The following is a 20,946-nucleotide window of genomic DNA, read 5'->3' as shown; positions in this document are numbered from 1 at the left end:
CAGAGTTTGCCTCTCAAAGGCTTTGTTATGGGTGAGCCCAGGAATTCATAAACAACATTATGGGGTCAGTTAGCCAGGCTTCTCCTTTACAATTTTTCCAATGCCTTCTGGTTCCCCAGGAATCCCCTTTTCAGTCTTCTGGCAGGAAATGTGGAGTGCGTCACCCTCTTCTTCCCGTATTTCCCGCCTTTCCCTTGCATCCAGCACCAAGTGGGGGCAGAATAGAAGACAGAGCACCACAGGCTGTGATGGAAAGCAGGATTCAGCTCCCTTGGAGTCTACGGCAGCAGACGGCTCTGCCACTGCCATTCCTGCACAGCCATGGTAGCAAAATTGCCTGGGACTGGGTTTAAAATAATAGAGGAAAAAGAATAAATAAAACTGCAGACTTCCTCATCTTCTCAGAGCACTGGGAACCTCCTTTTCACTCCTCAAGCCAGAGCCAGAAGGTGTCTCCTGGAGTTCTCTCTGTCCCTGCCCTGGGGCCCACGTCCAGGTTCCCTGGTGCCTTGGGCCAAGCCAGGGGCCACCAGAGTAACAGTGACATACCCACCACCCAGTCAGTGTCCTTCGCACACTTGTCTCCTCTCCCAGTCCCTCGGCTGCTGCTCACTCTCTGAGCTCCACGGTAGTGACCCCATGCGTCCTGCCCGCACGCCGGCTGCAGTGAGTGGGAGCTCAGGATGGAAGAGGAGTCTCCACTGTTGTGCAAGTCCAGGGAGCTCACGTAGTTCCTGTGACGGCATCCTGCATTCTCCTGCAGGCCTTCCCCAGTTACTGCCATATCCCACGCCACGCCCTGGAGGCAAAGCTCTCCCCCTCTTGTCCATCTCCACACTTTCACACATCCCGGCTGGTGATTTGCTGCAGTCACGAGTGTGTGTGCATCAACTCTCTGTTGCCCCTACGGCAGTAACTGTGTCTTTTCAGTCTTCTTTTCTCTAGTCCGGCTTCGTTTTCTGAGTACAAAGGATCCTCAGTAAGCGTGTGTTGAACGCAGCTGGATTTCCGTGGTGTGTCTGGTCACTGAGTCAGCAGACTCACCATCTGCAGAGGATCGGGGGCTGCTCAGGCTCGCCGGAGCATGTTTGTCCCTGGAGACTGTGGACCCTCCTGTGCCTCCTGCTCCTGCCCCTGGTCCCTGGTGCTGCTACCACCATAGGTTTTCCTCCTCTTTCTGGAATCCAGATCAAGTTTGCCTATTAAAAGCCTCCGTAATTGTGCTTTTTTTCTTTTCCTGGCTGAATTGGAGAACTTAAGGAGAACACTGAAAATTCCATTTCTTTACGGGCTAATCATAACAAAGCCTTTTGCAGAGCTCTGTATCCTGCCGTTGGTCCTTCGTGGGTTAGGTAAGGGCCTCCAAGAACTATCAGGAAGTACATGGAGGGCCCTCAGTCTAACTATCCAGCAATTTTGCAATAATACACTCCAGCCTCCCAAAGTGAAGATGGTCCATTCCAACCTCTGCACTGTATCATGGGCGATTAAGTAAGATCCTACAGAAACCTAGACCAGTTCAGTCTCTTCTATGATGAAAGTCATCGTCTCTGGCTGAATTTCTGGAGGGTGGCCTCTGGGCAGGCAGGTACTGCAGCCCAGGGAAAGATGTCAGCTCCAGAGGTGTTGAGCCAGGGCAGGGATGTTTGTGGCATGACTCTGAGGGAACTGCGCTGTCCTCTCACGTCCCTTTCAGGAGGCATGCGCAGCCCTGCTAGACCAGTGCCTACGCTACGTGCAGTCCAGAGGCCTCCAGAGAGCCCCTGAGAAGACCAAGGGCAAAGTGAGCATGAGGTTCTCCTCTCTCTGCCCACCCTCCATGTCCACTGCCTCTGGCCGCAGTCCCAGCCTCGTGATCGATGGGAGAAGCCTGGCCTACGCTCTCGAGAAAAACCTGGAGGACAAATTCCTCTTTCTTGCCAAGCAGTGCCGCTCCGTCCTCTGCTGCCGGTCGACGCCTCTGCAGAAGAGCATGGTGGTGAAGCTGGTGCGGAGCAAGCTCAAGGCCATGACCCTGGCCATAGGCAAGTATCCCAGCTGGCCGGACGGCCTCCTCCCGGCTCGACCCCAACTTCCTCTACCCTTCCGTGCTGCACCACGAGATGGGCAAACACTTCCTCATTTTCTTTCTGTCTGTAAAACCACACCCAGCGCGATAGAGCAGGCAGCATGTTCCGAAGGTAAAGCTCACATTGGAAAGCCACAACAGGGAGGAGCAGAGTTACAGGTTCATGCTGTAAGGTCAGTAATCCAGTGCTGCTTTACGGCAACAAGGTGGCGCTTACCCTGTTTCTCTGGAGGCAGGACACTAGAGACCTGCCTGTCCCAGGCTGTCCTGGCCACAGCAGAAAGCACTGCACACTCAGCCTTACCTGGGCCAACTTAGAAGGAAGGCCCTTTGCAGCTGCTTCTGGTCACCATGAGCCTCCGGGTGTCCAAGGCTTTATAACGCCCTAAGAGCCCAGAGGCTTGGTGACCAGAATTCCCACTGCCTCCCGTCAGCTGTGCTGATGGTTCTGGGACAGGCTTCTGAGTAAATAAGTCCATCCTCAGATGTGCATGGCTGCTCACCAGTTATTTGATAACATCAGTTATTAAAGGACTGTGTCTCTCATGGTAGTTTTTCCTGGCAGGCACTGTTGGCCTGGAGAGCCCTGTCTGCTCCGCTCCAGGGACGGGATGGTGGTCACTCGCCTCCTTCCAGGCCATCCTCTCTGCCCACTTCTGGTGCAGGCAGAGTCTCTAGCACTGGTTCAGGGGCTCAGCAGCACCACCTCCTGGTGAGGGCCAGGAAGGAAGCGGTGGCCGTGATCCCCACATGCCAACAACTGGACCTCCCTGTAAATAGAATCTACTGTGAATAGAATCTCTCTGTAAATAGAAGCCTAGGGGAGAATTGGCTCAGAAGTAAAGTATCCTCACCAATCCATCAGCCAGTGTTGGCAGTATTTTCTGCAAAAGGTCTGTGACAGCCACTGCTTGTTTACATGGGGGATTGCCGCCTGTTCACAGTGGGCACCTCACCTGGCCAGAGGAGACTGCTGTTGAGCCTGGGTCATGGTGGGAGTGAGGAGAGCGAGCGCTGGCCTGAACACAGTCGTCATGGGGACCCTGTCCTACGCACCCTGAGGCCGGTAACCGCTAAGGAGAGTGGGCACAGGGCACGCGCTCAGGAGGCCCGGGGAGCCTAACAGCCACGGTCTGTCCTGAGGCCATCCTTGCCTTCATGTGCCTGGGGTGGCCCTCAGGTTTCCCTAAGGCGCTGGAAGCAGTCGTCAGGCTGACCTGCACCGCCCCCATCCCAGTCTCCTCCTCTGAGCGTCAGTGTCCTCCCTGGGAGCATGAGGGCAACATCAACCCTGGAAGGCCACAGTAATACGTGAATGCTGTTTTCCTGGCCTGGCCAGTGCCCAGCTCAGCCACGTAGCCACTGCTGTCTGGTATTCCGTTAAGAAGTGGAAGGAAAGCCTTGGCTGATTAAAAAGAAAAGGAAACACAAAATGGAATCTCAAAAGAAAAAGGGAAAGTAATGACCTGTAAGAACATTAGTGCATGGCTGGGCACGTGGCTCACACCTGTAATCTCAACAGTTTGGGAGGCCAAGGCAGGAAGATCACTTGAGCCCAGGAGTTTGAGACCAGCCTGGGCAACACAGTGAGACCCCCATCTCTACAAAAAATTTAAAAAATTCGCTGGGTGTGGTGGCACCTACCTGCAGTCTCAGCTACTTGAGAGGCTGAGGTGGGAGACTCACCTGAGCCCAGAAGGTTAAGGGTGCAGTGAACCGTGATCACACCACTACACTCCAGCCTGGAAAATAGAGCGAGAGACCCTGTCTCAGGAAAAAAAAAAAAACAGCTGGGGCAACATGGTGGGTGAAACCCCATCTCTACTAAAAACACAAAACCTGGCTGGGTGTGGGGGCATGCACCTGTAGTCCTAGCTACTCAGGAGGCTGAAGTGGGAGGATCACTCGAGCCCAGGAGGTTGAGGCTGCAGTGAGCCATGATCATGCCACTGCACTCCCACCTAGCCTGGGTGACAGGGTGAGATCCTGTCTCAAAAGAAAGAAGAAAGAAAGAAAGAATGCGTTAAAACATCAATGTGACCTACTGCTAGTGCCCAGTGGTTTATAATATAGAGTATTGTTGCATACCATATCTCATTTTAAATGGGACATTCTGGGGAAAGCTGCACAGATTTCTATTACTTCAGAGAATTCCAGTTTGATATATATGGACTGATCACTTAATATTGGTCTCAACATTATGAAGAACAGGAAAATCACAAGGAAGAGACATCCTGTAGTCACACTATGAGTCACTCTAACTTTGTGTATCTGCACATTTTCTCACTTGTGCAACTTGGGATGTATGCCCTGATTTGGGCTCTTCGGCTGTCAGTTCCAAGAGTGGTGACCGTCACAGGGTGATAACGACTTTATGTCTCTGCTCTCCTTTCCCCGAGGGTGTCCAGAGCTCTGACCTGTGCCCTGTGTTCCTAAACATTTTCGATCAAAAAATTGACAGCGTGACGAGAAGTTCTCCTTTATTGCACCCCTAGAGGGCCCCAAAGTGAGCACAATGGCTAATACTGTGGCAATCCATGTGCAAAAAAAAAAAAAGAGCTCCACAATATGCTGGGCTCAATTTAACCTCCTTCCTTTAGTTTAGAAACTGCCCGGGGAAGCGTGCCTGGGAGTAGCCTTGGCTGCTTGGCTGCTGTGGTTCGGTAACTAATGATGATGAAGATGATGATGGCATCTTTCCTTGTGCCAGGCAGTAGGATGAGGGCTTTACTGGTGTACGAGTGACACGGCAGAGCGGGCACCGCGTCCCAGGTGGCTCAGCTCTAGCCCGCTTTCTGAAACATCTCCTGGTGTGTCTGGCTTACTCTGAAGGCTTAACTCTATTCTCCCAGGGTGGGTGCTCTACTCCTTTTTCCCCCTTCTTCCCCAGGACCCTTTCACAGGACTGAGTTCAGTGGGGACCCCCAAGAAAATCTAGCACATTGATTTGGTTCTGTGCTGTTTCCAGAATCAAACAATTCTTCCTGCCTTTGCTGTTTCTAGGTGACGGAGCCAACGATGTCAGCATGATCCAGGTGGCAGATGTGGGTGTGGGAATCTCCGGCCAGGAGGGTATGCAGGTACAGACAATCAGGCTATTCTGTGGGACCAAGTGGCCCTACTGGCCTCTTGTCCTATGACCCTGTGGGCTGTCCCCACCTTCCTCTGGGCTGTTGAACGAGGCTAAAGAGTTTGCCCTCGATACAGCTGATGCTCAGTACAGCTGCTAAGCCAATAGTGGAAGGTCTGGGGAAATACCACTCTTCCTGTTTATGAAGCAGTGTGCAATAAGCATGTCTTCCCGTGTCACAAGTCTATTTTTGTGAAATAAGTGGTTCCGAGAGAGGCAAGGTGAGTCATCGCCTTCCGTCTGGCTTTCGATGGCTGAGTCCCAGCAGGCACGTTTTACTGTCCGTGAACACTGAGCAATACCATCTGAAAAAATGCCTTTGATGTAGGTGGAGCCTGGCGTCACTGCACAGGTGGAATGTAGCCATCCTCACTCACGGGGAAGTTCACCTCTCCATCTTTCCTCTGCCATTGTGTTCACTCTCGGTCTGGGAGTCAGACATTGAACAAATGACTTCACTAAAAATGTGCTTCTTTTAGATTAAGTATTACAACAGTGTCCAACATTTGGTTAAGTATGAATCACAACTTTTTTGGATTGGTGGAGATTTTAGGGAACAATTTATCCGATGTTCTGAAAACCAAGATGTAGACACCACTTACTCACTGGTTGATTCATTCACTGATTCAATGGTTCGATCAGTAATTATCTGTTGGGCACGAACTTCGTGCCAGATCTGTGCAGAGCTCATTAGTAGTTTTAGCTGACGTTCCACCCTCAGATGGAGGGTCCTAAGCTAGATGCACCATAGTTCCATCATGGCTGGTCCTTGACACTTGCCATACTTCCCCCGCCGTCCTCTGACTGGAATCTCTGCGTTATGTTACTCACACATTTTTTCTTCCTCCAGAAAACTGGAAATGGTGTCCCGTGTGACTCACCTTTGTGTCTTCACAGTGCCCAGCGTGGCACCTTGCACAAGGGGAAGCTGGAGAAACATTTGCTAAATAAATGAACAAAATACAGGGGACCCTTGAACAACACAGGTCTGAACTGTGTGAGTCCACTTATATGGGGACATTTTTCAATAAATATTTGGGAAATTTTTTGGAGATCTGTGACAATTTGAAAAAACTTGCAGATGAACTACACAGCATAAAAATATCGAAAAAATTAAAGAGGGCCAGGTGTGGTGGGTCACGCCTATAATTTCAGCACTTTGGGAGGACAAGGCGGGAGGATCACTTGAGGCCAGGAGTTTGAGACCAGCGGGGCAGTGTGGTGAAACCCCATCTCTCCTAACAATGCAAAAACCCCAGCGTGGTGGCCCATGCTTGTAGTCCCAGCTACTTAGTCCCAGCTACCACTTGAGCCTGGGAGGTTGAGCCTGAAGTGAACTATGATTGCACCACTGCACTCCAGCTTGGACAATCAGCACGTGAGACCCAGCTCTCGTCTCTCTCTTCATTTTTTTTTTTTTTTTTTTGAGAGGCAGAGTCTCACTCTGTTCGCCCTGAGTGGCAGTTGGCGCGAATCTCAGTCACTGCAAGCTCGCGCCCTCCCGGTTAGCACGCATTTCCTGCCTCACCTCCCAAGTAAGCTGGACTACCAGGCACGCACGCCACTGTCGCGCCGGCCTAAGTTTATTTTTGTATTTTTAGTAGAGACGGGTTTCAGCCGTGTTAGGCCAGGAGTGTCCTCAAATCTCCTGAACCTCGTGATCGCGCGCCGTTCTCGCCTGCCGCCCAAAACTGCGCGAGTGCTGGGATTACAGGGCTTGAGGGGCCACGCCAAGCGCGGGCCGCTCGATCCTTTTTTTTTTTAAGGAAAAAAAAAATTAAGGAAAAAGTGTAGGTATAGTCATGAATATGTGAAATACATGTAGATTCCATTGTGTGTGTTTGCCAACTGTTTATGTGATCAGTAAGGCTTCCCATCAACCGTAGGCTGTTAGTAATTAAGTTTTGAGGGAGTCAGAAATTATATGTGGATTTTCGACTGTTCGGGGGCGCCCGTAACTCCAGTGTTGTTCAAGGGTCAACTGTAGTTTATTCATTCTGACTTTTTTTGGTGTTGCTTCTGTTTTCACGGTTTCCTCTACTGAAAATCTGATGGGGGCAGTGCCTGTTGACCTCATATGCTTGGAAACTCAACTAGTAAACATCTTCTGGATCAGACACTTGAATGTTGAGCATGTGGCTGGGGAGGGGCCGGAGCTGCCATGCCTGCTCCCTTCCTCCAGGTGGGAACACCAGCCCAGGCCCTGGGACTCTACGTGAGAGGTGATGGGAACAGCTGAGCCACAGGGCAGGTGCCCGGAGGTGCAGCTTTGAACAGGCATAGCTGCTGGGGAGGAGGTTACTGGGCACTTCTGCACATATGTAAAGCTGCGCATCCTCCCTGGGGATGTGTTTGGTGAGATGGGGACCAGGCCTGATACCTTTCCTTACCATCCTATGCACTTGGGTTTTCCAGCACGGGGACCCTGTTGCTTGCATTTTAGTCAGTCCCTGCTGAGCCCTTTGAGAGATGAGCTGTGGGATGCTGAGGCTGGAGCTGTCAGAGCTGAGCCATGGAGAACCAGACAGGAGGAGTAGGTGCTCCCCAGCTCAGCCAAAGTGGGGAGGTTGTCCCAGGCAGGGGGCAGGAGGAGCAGAGGAGATCTCACAGCTCCCAGGAAGCTCTGTCTTCGTGAGCTCGGGCTCATCTGCGTGAGCTCCTGCACCCTCTAGAGCCAAGGCTGGCTGGGAGCCAGGGGTACAAGATGACCCCAACATCTCCGATCCTGCTCTCCTGAAATTCCCAGAAAAGTTGGGAGGCTTTGGAAAGGTCACTCTGACGGAAGGACAAGCATTGTGTTTGAGGCCTGGATTTAGGGGAGGAAGGGGCTGCAGAAGGCTGGCAAGCCAGGCGACCTCAGCAGGGTTTGACTGTGGTTCTCAAGGGCAGGGGTTTCTTCTTCAAAGGCAGCCTAGAGTTTGGCCTTGCAGGCCATCAGCCTCTTTTTAACACTTGTCCCTTTTGACTGAACTTTTCAGACAGATTCTGTGGAGGACGGGGACTGTGTCTCATGGTATCTGTTTCTCCAAGTCTGTGGCTGGCAGTAGTGGAGTCCTAATGGATGATTTTTGAGAGAATGAGTCGTGGGGTTAATGAGTGAAGCATTACAGAACACGGAAAGACTTTCAAGCCCCTGTGTGTTGACAGGAAGAGGCAGAGAGGCATTTGCTGTGAAATCCTTAACTTTTGGTTCAGAAAATTGATGTTCTAAGGTTTTGTGTATCATGACACTATTCCATTTCAAGCATACCACTTGAGGCATAATTTACCACTTTCTACATATTATTTGAGTATAGGGAAATCAGTTAGATGTTAAAGGCAGATTGGCATTTTGTTTAGAATAACCTGATGGTAAGGAGAAATCTAACTTTTCCTGCCATTTTGTTTGATTTTTTTTTTTTCCCAAAGACATTTATTGTACAGCAGGTTTCAAATTATTCTGGAGACAAAAGGTATCATTTGACGGCGTTTTCCAGCCTAGTTGGCTTCATCGTGTAGGCACCTTGCTTGATGATGTGCAGGGGAATCTTCCACGGCAGGGTCCTGCCTGTCCATGGAGGAAACGTCTTCTCCACTCCCTCCTGCATACCATCACCAAGGCTCCTGGGGAGAACAGCCCAAAATGCACCTCCCAGGACAGGGAATGTCTGTCTCTGATGCATATGGCAGGAGCGGCTTCGGGTCATCCTTGGGTTGTGATCATGGACGATTTAGAGGAAAATGACATCCAGAGGTGAAGAAAGGCAGATACACTCCATGCATCTCTGTGTTTTTTCATTTGTTGAGAAAGCAGCAGGAAAAGGAAAACATTTTAAACCCCATTAATGACACATATTTGAAAGCTTAAATGAATCCTATAAGGTGACATCCCTGAACTAGCGTGTTGGGCGAGATGGCCTCTTTTGTAATGGAAGGAGATGCTGAGGGAGATGACAGCAATTGAGACCCTGGCCAGCCACGCTCCCACTGTGATCGGAACGGGAATTTTCCTTGCCTGTTGTGTACCTTGCATTTTGAGAAGAGAAGACAAACCTTACACCAGGTCGGCATCGCCAGTAACAGGAATCCTTCTCCCTTTGAAGGCAGTGATGGCCAGCGACTTTGCGGTGCCGAAATTCCGATACCTGGAGAGGCTCTTGATTCTTCACGGGCATTGGTGCTACTCCCGACTTGCCAACATGGTGCTGTACTTCTTCTACAAAAACACAGTAGGTATTGGATACCTGCCTAGAATTTGGGGATTGGAAGATTCGGTTCTTAGGACCATCGCCTGAATGAGGCCAGTGGGCTGTCCACGGCCTCACATCTGCTCCATCCTCCTTTGCCTGTGCAAGTGCCCCCTGTCCTGGGCTGGCTCTGCACTCTATAGGCTCAGGGTCTAATTCAGGGGCATGAGAGCAGTTGCATCTCTATGGAGAGGTGGTGGAAACAGGTAGATAACACTAGCAAGTCCACTGACGGCTGCAGAGTGAGAAGGGGTGTAGTTATGAGGCTAGCAGTTTGCACAGGGGCACACAGCTGGTAAACCTTCAAGGCTGCATTCACCCCAGGCCACCCGGCTCCTCCTCCCAGGCTCCTAACCACTCTGTCCGTGGGTTTCTCAGGTATCCCCAAACAGGAGTCCTCTAATCAGCATTTTCTCTGTAGTAGACAGGAAAAATCCAATCAGTACAAGTGTGCTTTGTGGTCTGGGATCAGAATAAGGGACTTCAGCCACACTCTGATTCCCATACTGAATGGCCTCTCTTGGGACACACCCACACCAGGACAGGCGACAGGCGGCAAGCCCCCAGGTCAGGGAGACTCAGACCCGACAGGAAGGGGGTGCCCATGGGGCCTTCCCACTCTCACCTCCCAGGCTTGCAGAGCAGACGCACCCCTCTCGGATGAGCTCAGTCTGTAGCTGAACTGACCCTGCTGTAAAGTCACGCCCAGGGCAGATTGGCTGCAGACATTTCTGTCTCTCTGGGGACTCTGCAGATAGCCTGGTCATTTCATGTGGTCATTTCATGTGGATCTTCACGTTGGACTCCTAGTTCCTTCTTCACTGCTTCTTTGGCAGATGGGCTCCTCCATAGCCCTGCAGGATGGACCACATGGCCACTTCAGGGTTCTGCCCCATTTGTAAGCAGTTTCTAGATATTTTACTGAGGAGTTGCTGGGCTGCTGCTGCTTTTGGCTGAATGTACAAACAGGAGACAAAATAAACTCTTAGGATCCAGGGTAGTCCCATAAATCTACCTGGCTGAACACCAGAGCTCCAGTGTCAAGACTATCCTGTACTCTTCTGAAAAACAAATAAAATAAAAGCTGTATTCTTTTCCAGTTCCATATAAAAACTCTCCAGTTAGCTAGCTCTAAACTGTCATTGGTTGTTCATGTTCTTTTTCTTTTTATTTTTTGAGACGGGGTCTCACTGTTTTCACCCAGGCTGGAGTGTGGTGACACCATCATAGCTCACTGCAGCCTCAACCTCCTGGGCTCAAGTGATCTTCCAGCCTCAGCCTCCCAAGCAGCTGGAACTACAGGTGCGCACCACCACGCCCATCTAATTTTTATTTTTTATTTTTTATTTTGTAGAGACAGGGTCTCGCTATGTTGCTCAAGCTGGTTCTCCATATTCTTAATTATTTTTCTGGAGGCTACACCTGCCTTTCTTTTCCCAACCTCTTTCCCCCTTATGCCCACCCCCTTCATTTTTCAGAGCATCTTCTAGCAAATGCATACAGATGCTCAGACCCAGTCAGAGCATGTTTAACTTCTAGGTTTGGTCCCAGACATTAATTCAGATTAGGTTGTGCCTGGGACTATCCGAGGAGGGCTGTGTCACACCACTCCTGGGCTTGCCGGCTCCTACCTCCTTTCTCCCAGGCTGGCATTGAATCCCCAGAGCTTCGCGGCCTCGAGTGCACGGTTGTAAGCCTAGAGGTTCTCAGCTCCCAAAGGAGTGGAGGGATGAATGGGGGTGGGCAGGGCAGAATCCAAACACCATTTCTATCACTTATTAGCTGTGAGATCTTGAGCAAGTTAATTTCTTCTTTGGATTTTTTTTTCTTAAAGACAGGGTCTGATTCTGTTGCCCAGACTGGAGTGCAGTGGTGCCACTGTAGCTTACTGTATCCTCAAACTCCCAGGCTCAAGCAATCTCCCTGCCTCAGCCTTCTGAGTAACTGGGACTGCAGGCCACCATGCCTAGCTATTTTTTTCTATTTTGTAGAGACAGGGTGTCGCTGTGTTGCCCAGGCTGGTGTCAGACTCCTGGTCTCAGCTGTCATCCCATCTCTGCCTCCCAGTGTGGGATTGTAGGCATGAACCACCATGTCCAGTCTTCTTTTAAATCTTAAAAAACAAAACAAAGCCTGTGAGTTGAGCCAGCTGATCCCTAATTCCCGTTAAAATGGCTCAGATCGAAGGGAGGGCAAGAATGATGTAGGCCAAATCATTAGACATTTCAGATGCAAACAAAGGCCCTGTGGCCACCTGGAATGGGCACAGCCTCCTGCTTCCTGCGATGAGTCCCTCCCCATCGAAGGGTGCAGAAAGGAGAAGAGGGGGCCTGTTTTGATTCCATAAAAACGCCAGACCTTTGTTAACAGGCATTAATCTAAAAAGGACTTCAAGGATAATCACTCTGCCTCCTGAAATGAGAAATTCATTAGTTTTAGGAATAAGTTGGCCTTTCTTTCTGATAAAAAGCAGAGAAGAAAAGTTTCCATAGCAACAGTGGTTTGGGAAGAAAACTTTTTGGTACTATAGGAAAAAAGATCTCAATTATCTGAGTACTTCTCTTTCTCTTGACTGCATTTGTTACCGATGACTCACTAGGCCAAGCCTGTGGGGGTGAGTGAGCGAGAGCCAGCCGTAGGAGTGAGGAAGGGAAGAAAGTCAATGAATAAAAACCAAATGTTAGTTTTCAGCGTGTAGGGGAAAGGCTGCATATTAAGACATTTAAATCATAGTCTGACACAGGACTTGGAGGCTATGTGGCATGGTGGGTTATTTCAACACAAACTATTGTTTCTTATGATCTTCACAAGTCACTTTCAAGTCAAGAAACCAAAAACTCAGGGAGGTGAAGTGACGGAGTCAGGGTCAAAAGGGTAGATAGTTGCAGCTCTAGAACCAAGCCCAGGCTTTGCGGTTCCCAGCAGAGAATGTCTGTCCAGCGTCAGAGCTCCCTGCTGGGACTGTACCTGCCCTCCAGGCCAAGACCCATCGCAGTCGAACAAGTTGGGCTTCTTACTCACACCGTGACCTCAGCCAAGTCATTTGATGTCTTGGAACTTCAAATTCCCTCTCTGTATGTGGGGTAAGAGCACTCGCCCTGCCTGAGCCCCGAACAAGGGAAGTAACGATGCCACTCACCACCACACACTGTAGGCGCACGCCGATAGCTCGCCAGGAACTCCCGTGAGTACTCAAAATGCACTGGGTCTCTTAATGCTGACAGCAGCTGCATTGGCCGAGTGGCATTGGTGTGCCCATGCCGTGAGCAAGGAAAGCGAGAATGAGGGGTTCATGCTCTGTGCCCAGCTGCATAGCTCATGAGTGTTAGAATGCTTTGCAATCACTAAACTGTCATGGCCACCGTATACATGCACTCAGGCCACTGATCCTCAGGGATCTAGCAATAGTGAGAAGAGACCTGACCTTGTTCCCACCCCACTGAGCAGGGGCCAGAGGTGGCTGTTCCACCTCCCTGGATCTCACTTTCCTGTTCTACTGAGCCGGGTAGCTGTAGCTACGAGGATCAGAGATGATGCCTCTCCCTCTCCCCCTAGCAGAGGTCCCTGTGGACAATCAGGTCACCGCAGTGATGTTGATGAGGTCGTTGGCTTTGCTATTGTGCTTTTGTGTGTCCTCCCCTCAGTGGGAGTCAGTCAGTGCCCACTGCACCTCCTCAGAGAGTATGCAGGTCACTAAAGAGGAGACAGGAGCAGAGATATAGCCACAGGTAGGCTTTGTCTGGGGTCACAGACAGAGGAGGGCCACTAGGGAAGAAGCCACAGCTCATACCCAACTGGCCCTCTTGAAATGTGAGCAGCCCTAGCACCCTGTGAAACCTTGGTTTTGTTTTATGTTAATGGTCCAGAGCTTGTCAAGCACAAAACCTCATCCCCACAAGGGCTGCTCCCGGGAATTCCCAATTCCCACCGCCAGTTCTTCTTTCTTAAGGGAGTGAGGAGGGTGAAGGGAAGGAGGAAGAGGGAGAGGCGGAGGCCAGCAGCAGGACTCAAGGTCACAGCTGTCTTCGGAAGAAATCGCTGCCAATACAGTTAATCTTGACTGTGAAACTCCACAGGCCTATCAGCTTCCTTGATGAGAATCCTCAGCAATGACTGAAGACTCGCCTGTTCCTCTTCTTCCTTTCTTGATTTCAGATGTTCGTGGGCCTCCTGTTTTGGTTCCAGTTTTTCTGTGGCTTCTCTGCATCTGCCATGATTGATCAGTGGTATCTAATCTTCTTTAATCTGCTCTTCTCATCGCTCCCCCCGCTCGTGACTGGGGTGCTGGACAGGGATGTGCCGGCCAACGTGCTGCAGAACAACCCGCAGCTCTACAAGAGTGGCCAGAACGTGGAGGTAAAGTTCCCCGGAGTTTCCGCCTTCCGCCTCCTGAGCTCTGCCCCCTACGTTCACCCTTCCAAAGCACCAGTCCCCCAGCCTCCCTGGGGGAGATGGACACCCTGGACAAACAGAAATTCTAGAACTCACCATTCTAGAGGAAGGAGAAAAAGGGCCGCTCTCTGCTTGGCTGTGGTGCACTGAGTGTCGTAAGCAAAACTGTCCCCCCTCCAAGAGTCTCCAGGAGCTCAGGGAAAGCCCAGAGTCCGAGTCAGTCGCAGGGGATCATTGAGGCTGGAGGGGGGATTTTTCTCAAGCAAGGAAGAAAATGTGACTTATTTTGAATGGGAATTAGCAAGAAGACAAAGCTACAGGGAAGCCACCGAGCCACTGAAAGAGCAACTAGATTTAAATACATAGTGACATTCATATACCACATAGATTCACACACTGATGACCAGCTGTTTCTAGCCAGCCATTAAACTAAACAGTAAGTGCTTTTATTTGCCTTGAATTATTCCATGTGGGTAAAAAGAACATGGAGTCTCATTTCTCCTGCAATAATCCCTAATTCCAGATTCATTCACTGGTGAGTTAACTTCCCTTGGCCACCTCTGTGAATCTTCGGTTCCCACAGAAGCAGGCTGCATGCACGGGGTGCCGGAGGCGGAGCGCCAGGGAGGGGAGCAGGGTCTCTGCTTGTTGTCTGTTGCTTCAGGGGAATTCCCATCCTTGGCCAGGCCTCAGCCTCCTCGGCCACCTGTGGAACCAAGACGCTGGGAGTGTGTCCTGTCCTGTGGAATCAGGTGGCCCACGAGAGCCCGGCCAGCACTTTCCCTCAGTGTCAGCCAGAGCTCCTTCCCCAGTCTGTTTCCTGCAGGTCCCGTGCCAGCTGCTCTCGGACTTGGCAGGGTCAAATACACATTTGGTCACCCGGGTAATAGAGAGTGTTCGTCTCTGTCAAGGTTATTTTCATTTCTGCCCATGGGTATATAGTTTTTTGCTTTTAACATTGGGACACGTCCATTGTGTGATTTTAAAATCGCTCTTAAGAAACATTCTACGGGACCCGCCACCAAGAGAGGCAAAACCTGGTCCAAGTGGAAGGAATGCAAGGGCTCAGACTGGGGGGGAATGCCTGGAATTTCAGGTGCTGTTCCTACTCGAGAGGCGTGTTCCCTGGGAAGATGTAGAAAGCAGTTTCATCTTTTTTTTTTTTTTTTTTTTTTTTTTATGAGACAGGGTCTCACTCTGTCGTCGCAGGCCTGGAGTGGAATTGGTGCGATCTTGGCTCACTGCAAGCTCGCGACCTCCCGGGTTCAAGCAATTCTCCTGCCTCAGCCTCCCGAGTAACTGGGACTACAGGCGCCCGCCACCACGCCCGGCTAATTTTTTTGTATTTTTAGTAGAGTTGGGATTTCACCATGTTAGCCAGGATGGTCTCCATCTCCTGACCTCGTGATCTGCCCGTCTCGGCCTCCCAAAGTGCTGGGATTACAGGCATGAGCCACCGCCCCCGGCCAGTTTCATCTTTTTACTGTGGACCTGGAGCTACTGAAGCTCGTCTTGTTGGTGCACGTGTTCCCAGTGACTCGGCTGCAGATCGTTCTGTAGGTGTTTGGTAGTGCTTTTCATCAGGCCTCTGGGACCTCACATCTCCAAAAGTCCTGAGAGAGTGAGTTTTCCTCCGGTCCTTGCCTTGTGCATTCACTTATGTGTAGCATCCTAGGAAATGTCATTCGAGGTGTCAACCGAAATAGCAAACACAGAGAGGCTCTCTAAAAGAGAATGGTGTTTATTCGGGAATAGGGCATTGCAATGGGAATATGTGTGCTGTAGTAAACTATGTGCATATTTAGGGAGGTAAAGGAAGACATATGTATTTAAAGGAAAAAACTTCACAATTGTTTTGAGATGCTCTTTCCTTGGCTACAAGGATAAACAACAAAAATGATGCCTGTCTGAGGCTGGACAGACAGTTGCTGGGCACATGTCCTTACAGATATATTTTTTGTGGATATGATCATTTTTGTTGTCAGACATTTATGCATAAGAACCCTCCCTTCATGGCCTTTCCCAGCTCTATTCCTCAGGGCTGGCTTTTGTTGTTGTTGTTGTTGTTGTTTTTAACACAAGTGACTCCATTTTTATTCTAACTGCTTTCACAGAGGATGCCAACACTTCACTGTAACATCACTGATTGTTTTTGTGTCCCAGGAATACCGGCCACAGACATTCTGGTTTAACATGGCCGACGCCACCTTCCAGAGCCTGGTTTGCTTTTCCATTCCTTACCTGGTAAGTTGGCCCCCGGGCGCAGTTTTTCTTACCAGCTGCATCCAGGACCTACAGATCCAGGACCCTGCTGTCTTTCAGGCCTACTACGACTCGAACGTGGACCTGTTCACCTGGGGGACCCCTATCGTGACGATCGCACTGCTCACCTTCCTGCTGCACCTCGGTATTGAGACCAAAACCTGGGTAAGAGCCGCCTGCGTAGCCACGTCTCAGAAGGGCACTGATGCTGTGGACCCTACACTTCCCTACGGATTCATGAGGTCGATTTGACTAGACTCAATCTGGAGACTCTGCAGGAGACTGCAAAGCTGACCTCAGTGTGATGAGAAGGACAGTGACACGTTCCCGAGCCCTGTGGTGTGGGGAGCCCTGCAGCCCGATGCCCGCACTTCCCCGGCCATGCTCATGTCCCTCCTGCCTCTTTCCCTCCTCCACCACCACATTCTCTCCTTTCCCTCCTGTCTTGCCCTCTCGCACCTGACTCCATCTCACCTCCTGTGCATCTCCCAGGGTGGTCCACAGGTTCCGGAGGCCTCACTGAGCCCCACTGGTGACCCGTGTCATAGACCGCAGTGTGTCCGAAAGCCTCAGAACCTCACACCCGCTCATTGATGACTGGCACATTTTTGTTATTGTCATTGTTGTCACTTTTAGGTGGAAATAAAAGCCCTTTCTTTCTCATTCCCCCTCAGACCTGGCTCAACTGGATAACGTGTGGCTTCAGTGTCCTTTTGTTTTTTGCCGTGGCTTTGATTTACAACGCGTCTTGTGCCACGTGCTATCCTCCGTCCAACCCTTACTGGACTATGCAAGCCTTACTGGGTGACCCAGTGTTTTACTTGATTTGCCTGATGACACCTGTCGCTGCACTGCTGCCCAGGTGGGTGTCGGAGTGGGACGGTGCCGCTGAGCCCCGAGTGGGCCCAGATAGCACTGGCGTTGCTTCTGCCCTGTGAGGGTCTCTGGAAGCTCAGAGACACCACCCACAGCGATACCTAACTTTCTGTTTTAATGTGCTCTTTCTAGATTGTTTTACAGATCCATCCAGGGAAGCGTTTTCCCTACCCAACTTCAGCTGGCACGTCAATTGGCCAGGAAGTCCCCCAGGAGACACAGGACTCCCAAAGAGACCTTTGCTCAGGGCTGCCTCCCGGAGGGCTCAGGAACCGAGCACTCAGCAGGGAGGACCGTCTCTGTGCCCCTGTCCCAGCCTTCCTGGCACACACAGCAGCCAGCCTGCTCCCCAGAGGCCAGCGGGGAGCCCAGCACGGTGGACATGAGCATGGCATTGAGGGAGCACACCCTGCTGGAAAGGCTGAGTGCGCCGGCCCCCAGGTCCTCCACGCCAGGGGATGCTGTCCCGGGAGGGTGTCCTGAGGAGTCCAAGGTGAGAGCTGCCAGCACCGGCAGGGTGACCCCCCTGTCTTCCCTCTTCAGCCTGCCCACCTTCAGCTTACTCAACTGGATTTCCTCCTGGTCACTGGTCAGCAGGCTGGGGAGCATCCTACAGTTCAGCCGGACGGAGCAGCCTGCCGATGCACAAACGGGACGTGGACTTGCTGTCCAGCCCCACTCAGGCCGATCAGGACTTCAGGGGCCAGACCACAGACTACTTATAGGAGCATCTTCAAGGCGGTCGCAGTGAAAACCTTGAAATTGCCTTTTTTAATATATATAAATAAATGTTAATATTATTTATGTTTATTATTTGCACAGAAGAGTTCTAGGGAGATGTATTTCTAAATGTTTCCCAGGCTAATACAGGAAACAAGAGGTACCAAAAAAGAGAGTTTATTTTTTAAAGTTCTGAGTAGAGTATATTGAAAAGAAAAAGAAGAGCTTTAACATATATAAAAGTTTAAAGAAGAGTGACAGTTGAAAAGTGTGTTTAGATTTATTTTTTCATCTCATTTTTAAGAACAAGCAGTGTGATTTGTTTTCTTCAACGTGCATGGCCCTGCTTTCCCTGGGTACAAACGTGTGACCGCTCATAGTGAATGCAGGCAGGTGCGAACACGGGGGAGCAGAGATGGCAGAGGGCAGAGCACGTGGCCCCCAGAGGCAGAGTCCCCCACGGGCTTCCAGTCCCACCGACACGGGAGGGCTGGGCTCTGCTTTATCCAGGTGAGGGAAAGGGAGACCTCAAGAAACATTCATGGTTGAATGCAACCCAGCATTCTGTTCCGGGCAGGCATTTCACAAAGACCACTTAGATATTACAGCCTGGTGTAGTATTTTGCCTGTTAAATCATAACAAGCAATAAACAACCTTCACTTTGCAAAGAGAGTGTGTCCAGTTCCCACTGGTGTATGAAATGATTAATAGCTGACCTCCCAGAGTATGATCTGAGGGCACTTCCGTAAGGCAAGTCGTTTTAGAGGCGATGAAGAAAACAGCTGCATGGCACACACTGAGGCTGCTGCACGGCCGGCCACCGCGGCACCCTGCACCAGGCCATCGGCACCGCGTGCCAAGGAGCTCGGCCGACTTCGGGCATTTTTCTAATGAGCCGTTAGTTCTGTCCCTCTAAAACTAGAGAAGGAAGGGGAGGAAATGATGACAATCCCAGGCAATGCTGTGGCCTGTCCTCTTCCGAGTCCTCCTTTCTGCTTTGTCAAACAGTTCTTAGTTGCTGGCTCTGCTCAGCACTGGGGCTGTGAGGGTGTGCTTCCTGCTGTACGGGAGAGACCTGGGGCCTGTTTGGATGCCTGTCTTCAAGGACAGCAATGCAGAGAGGGCACAGGATCTGAGGACAAAGAAATTCCTAAGCACAGCGTGTCAGGAAAGAGTGGCTCATTCCACAATGTGTGTGGGCCATTGCAAGTCACAGAAAATGCACCTATTCCAGTCCAGCAGAAAAGCAGGCACAGGCTCAGTGCAGGTCCCAAGAGAGGGTGCCTGGACTCAGCAACTCAGACCTGGGCTTTTCTCCCTTGTCCCTCGCTTGGCTTTCAGGGACAGCTTTGTCCTGGGGCTGCCTCTGTTCTTGGGGATGCTTGGCTGGAGGCACCCTCAGGGCTTATCCATGCATCACTGTTCAGAAGAGACAGAGGGCCCGTCTCTCCACATTCCAGAGTCCCGGTTTCCTCAGCCTCACCCTGCAGAGCTTGCACAACATCCTCAGAACCGTTCACTGGCAAATGGAGGGGAACGTCCTGACCGGGACTCCCAGCTGGAGCTGGGAGAGAAGTCCACTTCCCTCAGAACACCTGAGATGCTGCATGAGTGGACGTCAGAGGAATCTCTATGCCCTGTTAAATGGGGGAGACAAAGGGGTGGTGGGGGCTTCAGCAGCCAGTGATTTCGGACTGAAGGTGACAGCCATCCCCACCCTGCCCAGCCCGATGCCACCTCCTCTGTTCTTGGAACAACACATAGGAAAAGAATCTCCTTGGGAAGGTGGCAGTGCTCCCTGAATTAAGGGAATGGTTGTGAGCACCAAGTACAAGGACTAGATGCATATTTACGCGTGTATCTGAGAGTTCCAGATGCCCAGTTTCCAGACAATCCTGCACACACACCTACCTTCTTTCCAGAGCACGTCTTTCTCCTCTGGAGAGTAGATGCCGGCTCTTGGGAAACAGAATGACCTTGGCGCTGGCTTCAGGAATATGCATCCCACAGTCAGATGAGAGAAATAAATGTTGTAAAGGGCATTGACAGCTGCTCTTAGGATGGGAGTATTCACAGAAATCCACAATTATAACAATTCATGCCGAGCAACTAAGTTTGATGTCAAAATGAACATATGGGGGCGAACTTCATGATTATCTCAAAGAAAGCAGTCGGTGAAATAGGTTACCAAATCCTAATAACGAATCTAAAATAAGTAGGAAGGCTGGCTTCCTAAGGCTTGGTGACAAAATAGCTGGGTTAGTCATTGGACATTGTACAGTGTGCCTAACTCGTCAAAATCAATTAATTCTAAGTTCTTGGAGGTCGGATACTATGTCCTCTTCCCTATCCCTGGCACCTTGCACAGAACCTACCAGTTGGAATATGCTGAGAAAAGGTTTGAAGAATCTAAGAATGAGTGGTAATCCTGAAACACTGAAGGCAGTCCTGTGATAATCAGAGGTAAAGGACAATTGCTTGCTGTAACCCATTACGATTTAATATTTTCTGTAATTTCTGGCTAATATAACAAGACTTGCATTCTTCAAACGAAGACGTGAAGTATAAAGACACTGGGTTGAAAATAAATGGATGCAAAAGAATTTAATGTATAAACAATATGTAAAACAAAGGAGACATAATTATATTAACATCAGGCAACATAGACTTCAGGTCATAAAGAGGGATGTGATCATGGTAAAAAGGCCGGCTTCTCGGGACATGAGAATCGCCCAAGTGATACACCCCTAATAACCAGAGCTTTAAAATACATGAAACTAAAATTTACAAAAAGGAGAAATAGACAAGTCACGAATATACCCGACTGTCTTTCAGTCATTTATAGAATAGAGAAAAAAGTGGGTGTAGGAGTTAGAGGAACATAGGCAATTTATTTGTGACTAGAAAATGCAGGCCCAGCTGTAAGTGCATGGCGGCAAGTACTTGGATGTAACTACAAGGAGAGCTCCCCTGCACATAGAAGCTGGCCAAGCCATGCAAGGCCAGGGAGGTGCAGGGAGGGGTGCAGAGTGCAGAGAGGAGCAGGAAGAGAGACCCGGGAGAGGAGTGAGCACAGAGAGGGTCCCGGCTCCCTGACTCGTTGGCCAGGAGACACCTGCCCTCGTCGTATCTGTGCCTTCAGTAAGGGGCTGGGACTCAGCTCCGCCCTCCTCCTGCTTTCCTCGAATCTCGACTGAAAATGCCCCTGTTTGGACCTGTTACCTCAAAGGCACAGAGACTTTCGTAAGCATTCACCCTGCCACTGCTGCAG

General features: G+C 50.5%; 1 protein-coding gene across 1 annotated transcript in view; it reads left to right on the top strand.

Annotated features, from left to right (window-relative positions):
- Nucleotides 1-18,343, top strand: part of ATP10A (ATPase phospholipid transporting 10A (putative)) — a gene marked incomplete at its 5' end in the record, with an annotated part of 185,711 nt that extends 167,368 nt beyond the window's left edge. The window contains 8 exons of the mRNA XM_017882354.1: nucleotides 1,697-2,024; nucleotides 5,072-5,148; nucleotides 9,281-9,406; nucleotides 13,580-13,780; nucleotides 15,980-16,060; nucleotides 16,139-16,243; nucleotides 16,753-16,940; nucleotides 17,087-18,343. Coding sequence (XP_017737843.1) covers nucleotides 1,697-2,024; nucleotides 5,072-5,148; nucleotides 9,281-9,406; nucleotides 13,580-13,780; nucleotides 15,980-16,060; nucleotides 16,139-16,243; nucleotides 16,753-16,940; nucleotides 17,087-17,705 — 1,725 coding nt within the window. The remainder of the gene's footprint in view (nucleotides 1-1,696; nucleotides 2,025-5,071; nucleotides 5,149-9,280; nucleotides 9,407-13,579; nucleotides 13,781-15,979; nucleotides 16,061-16,138; nucleotides 16,244-16,752; nucleotides 16,941-17,086) is intronic.
- Nucleotides 18,344-20,946: the final 2,603 nt, after the last annotated feature.

This window comes from Rhinopithecus bieti, unplaced genomic scaffold (genome assembly GCF_001698545.2).
Source record: "Rhinopithecus bieti isolate Rb0 unplaced genomic scaffold, ASM169854v2 scaffold_13247, whole genome shotgun sequence".
Classification (NCBI taxonomy): Eukaryota; Metazoa; Chordata; class Mammalia; order Primates; family Cercopithecidae; genus Rhinopithecus; species Rhinopithecus bieti.
The sequence above is the reverse complement of the archived record's forward strand: the minus strand, read 5'-3'. Positions and strand labels throughout refer to the sequence as shown.